The sequence below is a fragment of the Galeopterus variegatus genome, unplaced genomic scaffold (genome assembly GCF_000696425.1).
Source record: "Galeopterus variegatus unplaced genomic scaffold, G_variegatus-3.0.2 Scaffold12704, whole genome shotgun sequence".
NCBI classification, from domain to species: Eukaryota; Metazoa; Chordata; class Mammalia; order Dermoptera; family Cynocephalidae; genus Galeopterus; species Galeopterus variegatus.
The window spans coordinates 5,503-15,521 of record NW_007738815.1 but is presented as its reverse complement, the minus strand read 5'-3'; the positions used below and the strand labels follow the sequence as shown (position 1 = coordinate 15,521).

Below are 10,019 nucleotides of genomic sequence, written 5' to 3'. Positions count from 1 at the left end.
AAAAGACAAAAAAAAAAAAAAAAAAAAAATGCAGATTTGATCATGTCATTGTACTTTCCTCATTTCCTATTCCCCATGAGCCCATGCTTTCAATCTCTCAGTTGCCTTCTCTGTCAGACCTCTTTATAGTTCCTCTTGATTTGTCCCTTGAGTACCTCTCTGGCCTCATCTCCCGCCAGTCTTAGCACTCTCTCCATTCCTGCTGTTATAGTGTAGTGGTTGAGAGTGACACCTCTGGAACTTGATTTCCCTATTTAATACCCTGGCTTAAGCATATTATCTGTGGGTCCTTGGATAAGTTATTCCTCTGTGTCTAGTTATGACAGCAAACAAACTGTCCAAATGGGCCAGTCATCAATCAGAATGGATGTCAGCAGTAAACAGCTGGTACTGGTACATACCAGGTAAATGTCAGTTTTGTCCAGGCCTTAATTTCTTCATCTGTGAAATGGGCATCATAAACATACTTTTATAGTAAAGATTAAATGAGATAACTTGTGCAGTTTGCTTAGACCAGAGATAGGCACAGATTAAATATTCAGTAAATGGTGGCTGTTACTATCCTTACCATTATCTTCAGCTATTTAAGCAATGTGCTCTTCATGCTTCTGGATTTAACTCTTTACCTAAAAAGTCTTTTCCTGTTCTTCCCACAGATGATTTTTTTTTTTTAAACTGCTTAATTGTCACCTCTTTTAGGAATCCTCAATAATTTTCTCACTCCTCTTTGGCCAGGACACTCTTCTGTGTTTCCCTGGTATCTTGTTTGTAATTCTGTGTATCCCTCTGTATTGTCATTTTTCTTTATTTGTAATATTTTGCCGTTGGTCTGTGAGCTCCTTGATATCAGGAATTAGCTGTTTTGTTTCTGTATTACTAGTACCCTGCATTTTACTAATATTTACTGAATAAATGAAAAAATAAGTCTATTTCTTCTTTCACAAGTATGTCTTTGAAGTTAAGAGGCTGTTAACAAAATTGGAATATAGACTTGCAACTTTTCTGTAAGATTGAAATTATTTCAAAGTAAATAGTGTATAAAAATGTTTTACCATAGTACATGCTCTTAAAATTTTTTGACAGTACAAGAATACAAGTGAAAATGTTCCCTGTTCCTATAATCCCACCCCCCATATGAGTATATACCACTATTAGCAGTTTGATCTTATGTAATGATTTAAACAAAGATATTCATTATATTTAGAGGCTTGAATTAGATAATCTCTAGATTGTCTTTCAGTTCTTAGGTTCTTTTATGCAGAGAAAGGGAGAAGAAAGTCTGTTAAATTAGGTGTGTTCATGACACTTTTAAGTGTGTATCCTTAGGCATTTTTAATGCCTATTATAAGAGTGGTTTAGGTTATAGCTTCCCTCGACCTCAGGACCAGGGCCACTGCATATAGTACACAAGCTATTTAATACAGCATTCTTCTCAGGAGTCCTGTCTGTCTGTGGCTCAGACCTGTGGTTGCACACACTATCTCCATTTAATGGCTGTGTTAAGTTTCTGCAGTACAAAAACAGAATTTCAGGAGATATCAGAAAAAAACCTTTAAAGATTCATCTGCATAGTCACTTAGGAATTGCTTTGTATTCCATTTACTCTTTTTTTTTTTTTGGTCTTTTTCGTGACCGGTAAGGGGATTGCAACCCTTGGCACCGCCTAAACTGTGCTCAGCCAGTGAGCACACCGGCCAGTCCTGATCCGAACCCGTGGCGGGAGCGTCGCTGCGCTCCCAGCGCTGCACTCACCCAAGTGCGCCACGGGGCTGGCCCTCCATTTACTCTTAAAGGTTATTTTATTCCTATTTGCATTTAAATTTTCAATTTCATGTATTTGGCACATAAATTTTAAATTACAGGTTGAGTGACAAAAAGGGAAAAATTTAAGTAATGATAGATGAAAGATCCAATACATTTTATGTAATTTATATGAATTGCTTCATGTTGTAATAATCCAGTGTTCCCTTTATCCAGTTTTCAATACCAGGAATGAACTCTTAAATATGAGGGTACTTCCAAAAGTTTGTGGAAAAATTGAATTAAACGATAATGTTCATCTTTCTGTGAGCTTTTTGAAGACCCCTCATATTAATTGATGTAATGAAGAATGCTTTAGTTGACTAAGCAATAAACAGTATATTACCAATCTTATAAAATTACAGTTTTGTAATGTACATGATTAGAATAATGATGATAATCTTTATAATTGTTTCTTCAGGTGAAATTCCTAAGCAGGTTAAAGTGAAAAAATTGAAGAACCTAAAGACTCTGGATTCTAAACCTGGTATTGACTTTCATTAATTTTTAAATATATACTTAGATGGGTACTTGGGTTTTTTTTTTGTTTACCTTCTTTTCTTCACTTCTTAGGAGTTTATACTTCTTATAAGCCATATCTAAATAGAGATGAAGAGATCATAAAACAGTTACAGAAGGTAATTACCTGCTCATATTATTAATTTAAATTTTTTTGTTGGGTATGTAATATGCAGTTAGGTAATATATGCTTTATGTATAATAATGTGAGATGTAGGTCTCTCTTTTGAACCAAACCTTTGTAAAAATTAGGAGACTAAAGTAATAGAAATTGTGGGCTTGAATTGGGTCTGTATCTACAAACAAGTGCCAGTCTTTCTAGAAACGGGAGGAATAATGAAAAAGTCATAGATTCTACCTGAGGAAACTTAATTAGTATCTTACCATAGGGGATAGTTAGCATATTTTAAAAAATTAATAGTATTAAGATAGTAAATATGAAGTAAAGATTGTCTTCAGAGGCCTCAGGGGTCAGGCCTGGTTAAAAAAAAAAAAGATTGTCTTTATTGTGAACTGATATTTTTAAGTATGACATAAATGATGTTCCTTAAGCTAAAGTCTCATGTTTTGCTCTAAAGATTCTTTTTACAGGGAGCAAATGAACTTTAAATTACTTCAAGATGAAGTTCTAGTTTTTCTTTTTCATATTACTTATAAATGTATATTTACAAATGTTGAACTTGATAATTACCCATTGTTTTATATTCTGACACTAGAATGTAAATTCAGGGCTGGCCTGTTAGCTCAGTTGGTTAGATCGCGTTGATGTTACAACACCAAGGTCAAGGGTTCCAAACCCAATTCTAGCCAGACACACACACACACACACACACACACACACACACACACACACACACACACACACACACACGCCAATATAAATTCTTATTGTTTCCTCTCTTAAAGGGTGTACAACAGAAGCGTCCTTCTGAGGCTCAAAGCGTTATTCTCCGACGATATTTTTTGGAACTGACACAAAGCTTCATCATTCCATTAGTAAGTTAACAAATACATCTTTGCTTAATTTAATTATTTGTTGAAGAATATAAGAATGTTTTTCCCATTTTCCAAAAGCTTATCTTGAGTTGTGTGTTTTACCTACTGGATTGTTTAGTGATTAAAAATAGAACACTTTGCAAGAGACCTGGATTATTTGTTCTAGGATAACTGTGCAACTTTTGTAAGTGACTTCCTGTCTCTCTCAATCTGTAAAATTTGTAAAATGTGGCTGATTCCATTTTCCTAAATACCTTTGAGGTTGTTGTGAATCTTAAATGAGATAATAGATGTGAAATATTATGTAATTAAATGCATTTTGCACCTTGTAAAAGGGTTACCCTGGAGCTTCTTTCTCTGATATTGTTTTCTTGCGCACAGTTTGATGTAATATTTGTGAGACTGTAGCTTCGTGATGACCCAGACCATATCTGTCTTGCTCATTATCATTTCCTCAGTCTGGTATTTGGTAGCAAATATTTATGGAATAAATGACTAGATATGGTTATTCTAAGAAATTCAGTGGAGTGTCACATTAAAATATAGGCAATACCATGATGTGCTCCTGTTCTGAAGACTTCATCATAAAGAGATTTTATGTGATTATTAATGTAAGGTAATTTATGTATGAACATTATATGGGAGCAACTTGGAAATCTTTGCTGCTATATTTTTTGGGGAAAAAATTCTTTGTCTATGGATGGTGGTTTATTTTGTTCTGTATAAATCTATTTGGGGCTGGCTGGTTAGCTCAGTTGGTCAGAGCGTGGTGTTGTAACACCAAAGTCAAGAGTTTGGCTGCAAAAAAGAAAAAAAAGTAAATCTATTTGTTTAAGTAAATAAACTTTACTGTAGTGCAGAAGAGCATGGACTAAAGTCAAGTAGACCTGAATTCAAGACTAAGCTGTATTACCTTGGTCAGGTTACTTAGCCTTTTGAAGCCTCAGTTTCCCAATAATACCAACTACACGGGATGGTTGCAAGGAAAGAGGTCATGCATGTAAAGTGTTGAGTACATTTTCTGGCATATAGTTACTCAATGATTATTATCATTAAAAATATGTAGTCCCTTGGCTTATCCAAGATTTAATTAGATTTTTATTGAAAATCTGACTTCCCAACTCAATCTAAATGTAGCTATATCTTTCTGGGGAGTGATGGAGTGTTGCTATCCATTGAAAGAACATATGATGAAAAACTTGGAAACCCATTTCTTTTAAGTAGATCTGTTTAAATGTTTCTGAAAACTCTCTGGGTAAGAACACCTAACTTTTATTAACTTTTTTTCTTGGTTTTAGGAAAGATATGTAGCAAGTTTGATGCCTTTGCAGAGAAGTATTTCTCCATGGAAGGTATGAACATATTCAAATAAATTCTTATTTGCGTTTTCTGACTGTAATTAACTTCTGTGAATGTATCCATTTCTAATTTCTAAATATAGTATGTCCTATTTTCTAGAGTCCACCCCAATTAAGACAGTTTCTTCCAGAAGAATTTATGAAAACGCTTGAGAAAACAGGACCTCAGCTAACCTCTAGAATAAAAGGCGATTGGATTGGACTTTACCGGTTAGTCTTTTTTTCCATTTTTTTCATCCATCTGTAGTGCTTTATTAAAAATAAAACAAAAAAACTGGGCTTAAGCTTAGATTATTTTTTAACAATTCCATTGTTTGACATGGTTTTCTAAGCTCTAAGTAGGAAAGGTATTGAGGAGACGAAGTAAGTCACAATCAAACTTGGCTTTTTAAAAATTTATTTCTATAGGCATTTTCTAAAGTCTCCAAATTTTGATGGTTGGTTCAAGACCCGGCGGAAAGAAATGACACAAAAATTGGAGGCGCTCCATCTAGAAGCTCTTTGTGAAGAGGTTAGAAAACAGCGTGTTTGTATGATTAACAAACATTGAAAGTAATCCTTAGAGGTTGCTGATTATACCCATATCCACTTCTTTATAAATTGTAATAATGTCTGACTTTTCTAGATCATGTGCTGTGTGCCAGGGACTGTATAGGTGCTTTATATGGATAATTTCTTTTAAACTTCACAACAGTTCATTGAGGTAGGTGTGTATGATCTGCATTATGGGACACCTGCAGCTTAGAAGTTAAATGACTTCCCAAAGATCACATCACTGCTAAGTAGTGGAGCCAGCAGTGTGCTGGAGTCCACTTGCACTAGCTCACAAGAGTTGATTGTGCACATCTCTTCCCAGCTCTGCATTCAGTTACCTCAGGTTGGTAGCTAGAAATTTTCTATAGCGGGAATATTACAAATGCTACAAACCAGAGACTATTTGGATAACTGGTTGTTAAATATTTACCAGCACACTACTGGATGGAGTTAGGATTCAAAACCACACAAACTCCAGATCTTTTCCCGTATGATTTATTCACTTTTTCCAGTTAGTAATAACAATTTTTTTATGCATTTGGACTGATTTTTCATATTCTATAATTTATCACCAGGCTATTTTAAATTAAACTATTTGTGAAAATATAAAGGATAGTCTTATTTTCATTTATATTTACCTTTAAATGTTTAGATGGGCTAAGCTCAGTGTTAACTGTTTAATCCTAAACTCCCAGTGACTGTGGCTTTGAGGAAGGTAATATGATGAAGGCAACCACAACGTAAGCCCAGGAAGAGCTTATTTGAAGATGCAAAGTTTATATCTAGTAATACATTCATGTACAGTTATCTTGATTTGTTAGCTAATGTTCCTTATAAATTACTCACTACTTGGTGGGGTAGGGGTTAGTATTGCAATTTGAATTGCAATTTTGTTTTTCTTCCGTAACCTAAAAGGGCCATCTCAGAAAGAAATTTTCTTAGATTTTGTTATACTTCCAAATAATAGACAATTGTCCTGGCTAATGTCAAATTATCTAATTAACAGTTACTAGAATTTCATGAGAATTATTCTTGCACTGTAATGCTGTATCTGGGTTAAATACCCCATTCTTCTTTTTCTTCTTGTCCTTCCTTCCCAGTTACCTTGCCTATTGAAATAGAGAGGTTTAAATATTATTTTGAGTACTTATTGATATGGGATTTGCTTATTGTTCTAGGACTTACTTCTCTGGATTCAGAAACACACAGAAGTAGAAACAGTAGACCTTGTATTGAAGTTGAAAAATAAGCTGGTATGTAGCCAAAGCAGCCAAAGATTAAATTGACTGTCCTGTGAAGATATTTTCCTCTCATTTGAGCTGAGAATCCATAAATGTATCACAGAAGTAACTTTAAATGGGAAGATTTGAGATTGGTCAATTGATGGTAGATATGACTGAAAATACCTTGTGGTCACACAAGCAGATCATAACGAATGCCATATTATTCTAAAGTTATTTACATGGAGTGTAATGAGCTCTACAAAAACAGTCACGTTTAATACCACATAGTATGCCTAGGTATTATCAGTGATTTTACATAGAAGCCTTTCATTGAGCTTAGCCATGTATTGTTTGAATGGCATGTTCTTTGCTTTTTTCATTTCTGTAAATTCTAGTCTAAGTCCGAAAGTCCAAATTGTTAGACCATTAAAACTGTTTATTTAGAGAATATAATGTATTAATACAGATTCAGAGGATAATTTAAATGCTACCAAATGTTCCTTGTGTAGTTGCAGGCAGATCGAGAGCGTTTACCTGTGAAACCTGACACTGTGGAAAAGTTACGGACACACATAGATGCAATTATCTTAGCATTGCCAGAGGACCTGCAAAGCATACTGCTCAAAACAGGCATGACATGATATTTGCCAGTATTTTCTAGCCAAAAAGGATTGTGCACCATGAAGCATACTGACATTTCATCCAGACGCACAAAGGAGAACTCGGTGGCAGCAGAGTGGAAAATAGCCGTGGATGCTAGATACAGGGTGGAAAGACTCTGTTGTATAAACAGACCTTTTTAGTGCATTATTTTTAAAAATGAGTATCTGTGGTAGTTCCACTTTAATACTGAAACACTGAAAGGCATTTCTATATTTTTAATCATGTTCTAAAGTGCTCTTATGAGAGACCTGTGGGGCCATCAGTATAAGTGATTCCAAACTGCAGTGCTGGCATTGCAGATATTTTTTTAAATTGGTGCTGCTTTGCCCAATCATGTTAAAACTCAGGGGGATATAAAAACATTTACACTGGCTATCTTTTTAAGAAGGAAAAGTTTAAACTGTTCAACTATAATTAGAAGTAATTGATGCTTATGTAGTGCCTTTTGTTGTCCTACATGTTTCATGAGGTCCAGCTGCTAGTGTTGAAGCTTCTTCTTAGCTAGATTATGATATGTAATTTTATAAGGCATTCTATTGAGTAATCATTGCTTAAAAATATGTTTCTTAGGCATGGTGGGTTTTTTCCATTTGTCACATAGGTCATTTCATTATTTTTTTAAATTTAATCTTATCAGTTTCTCCAAAGGCAGGAATCTAGTATTAACTATGTTTTGGCAGGGGGGTTTGGGGTTTTTTTTTGGCAGCTGGGCTGTATGGGGATCCAAACCCTTGACCTTGGTGTTATAACACGGCGCTCTAGCCAACTGAGCTAGCTAGCCAGCCCTCTATAAATTATGGAAGTTTTCTTTTACCCTTTACTAATTGGGCCTGTTTAAAATTAGTTTGGATATTTTTTAGACATCCTAATTATGAACTTCATAATCAGCTCTTTTTTTAACCTGAATTATTCTTTTTTCAGAGGCATTCATAAACTTTTTATATGACAGTTATTTGAGTGATTATAAGATATATTTCCAGCATTATTTGTTTGGTAGTGTTTTTCTCCCAAAGTTAATGTTCTCAAAACACTTCCCTACTCTTGTTTGACATGGGAATTTTTGCCTGAATCACTGTTTAGAGATATATTTCCAGCATTATTTGTTTGGTAGTGTTTTTCTCCCAAAGTTAATGTTCTCAAAATACTTCCCTACTCTTGTTTGACATGGGAATTTTTGCCTGAATCACTGTTTAGGCTAGTTTTATGTTGTTGTTTTTGTGTTTTGTTTAAACTATACTACCTTGCCAAAAATAGAAGAATGTGATTTGGTAGAACAAGGTTGGTTTGTGTTTGAATAGGAGTGTCCTGCAGAAGCCACTATTTAAAATAGGCACACATGACATAGCACATATGTAAATAGCGTGTCTTGAATTACCCTCTAAATAACCAATTTTAGTTGTATGTATTTGTAAAACAAATGGCTTCAGAAGCTATTTTTTGTTCTCTGTTGATGTAATTCTTAAGGGCATTACTGACCCAAGGAAGGTTTCTTTTGTTTGTGACTGTGTTCTCATACCCAAATGTGCCCTTTTCTCATGGATACTTTTTTTTTTTTTTTGGCACAGGCTGGTCACTGATAGTCTCTTGCAGCATACCTCAAAGTCATAGAGAGAATATGGCATTTGAAAGAAATCATTTGCCTTCGATCATATGAGTTATTTTGTGAAACAACAATTGACCTTTCAGAAAAGGGGCAACTAATTTTATATGCTAAAGTATTTCATAACTTGGTGGGAAACTTTATTTAGGTATAAATGGTCATCTTATTTTTCAGAAAGGTGTATTTTAGTAATCTTACAATTTATATACAGTTTGTGACCAGAATTTGAAAGTTGTCAGTGTCATATCAAGGATCTTTTAAATTATACCACTACACAATGTATCATTTCAAGTTTATTTTGCACAGCTAAAGAGTAGCAAAAGATGCCAATTAGCATGATAATGGCGTCTTCATATTTACTGTATTTAACTGAAATGTAACACAGGTTGAAAACCATATCATACTTACCTGGTCTGTCTCTTAATTTCAAATTGTGTACTTGTAAAAATAACTTAAAGTTGCATTGGGAACCTGAGGAAAAAAGACTGACTAGGAACATAATTTTTTGTGTGATTTTCAGATTTATCTTTTCTTTTTTTGGAGAAGACTTTGTTAATATCTAAACCCTGCCATTTAATGTTTTCTCTCCACCAGCATCAGAAGGAATCACTGTTTTAAGGATGTTATGTAATGATGCCTAGTGCCTTCTATTTACAGTGAAAAAGAGGTTTTGTGAAGGCATTTATGGTCATTACTGAAAACTGAATTAAAGGCCTTGTATTTTAAAGCACTTGGATATCTTGTGTTATTTCTGAGTGGGGCTGGAATGCTTGAAAAAAATGCATAGTTAACGAAACTTGTGCATTATTGGATTTCTTTTATTTCCTGACAGTTTTTTTTTTTTAAAGAAATTCAGATGAAAACATTCTTCTGTATACTTAACTATGAACAGGTAAACAGTACAGTTTAGTAACAAATTAATTAAGTGATTTCCTATCTTCCTAGCAATGCACTGATTCTATGAAATATTCTAATAAAAATATTTTAGCTTAATAATCTAGATTTTGTTAGATTCTCCTTCATTTGGTACATTTCTTTTTAACCTTAAATTTCAGAATACTTTTATTTCTTTCTCTTCCTTTTTAAAAGTAGCAAGTATGTTATATTATTCTTTGGATTTTAACTTGTTTGTTAATAATAAGAAAACATTGGTGTTAATCCTTTTTGATGTTACTGGATAATATCCTTCAAGATATATTACAAAATATTTCAGTTAAAAGAGATGCCATTACTTTTTTTTATGGCTTAAACAACAGAAATTTATTTTCTCATAATTCTGAAGGCTATATATCCAAGATTAAGGTATCAACAGGGTAGGTCTTATTG

General features: G+C 33.9%; 1 protein-coding gene across 2 annotated transcripts in view; it reads left to right on the top strand.

Annotated features, from left to right (window-relative positions):
* The window catches only part of DENND6A (DENN/MADD domain containing 6A), a 34,679-nt gene extending 25,256 nt beyond the window's left edge, over window positions 1-9,423 (top strand). Inside the window, exons 9-17 of one of the 2 annotated variants that reach the window (XM_008563151.1) lie at window positions 2,222-2,287; window positions 2,374-2,438; window positions 3,226-3,315; window positions 4,614-4,667; window positions 4,774-4,883; window positions 5,082-5,184; window positions 6,386-6,460; window positions 6,940-8,172; window positions 8,288-9,423. In XM_008563151.1, coding sequence (XP_008561373.1) covers window positions 2,222-2,287; window positions 2,374-2,438; window positions 3,226-3,315; window positions 4,614-4,667; window positions 4,774-4,883; window positions 5,082-5,184; window positions 6,386-6,460; window positions 6,940-7,071 — 695 coding nt within the window. In that variant the 3' untranslated portion in view covers window positions 7,072-8,172; window positions 8,288-9,423. Of the gene's footprint in view, window positions 1-2,221; window positions 2,288-2,373; window positions 2,439-3,225; window positions 3,316-4,613; window positions 4,668-4,773; window positions 4,884-5,081; window positions 5,185-5,298; window positions 6,461-6,939; window positions 8,173-8,287 lie in introns of those variants that run through there. The other variant, XM_008563152.1, reaches the window with a different exon arrangement.
* The last annotated feature ends 596 nt before the right edge of the window (window positions 9,424-10,019 follow it).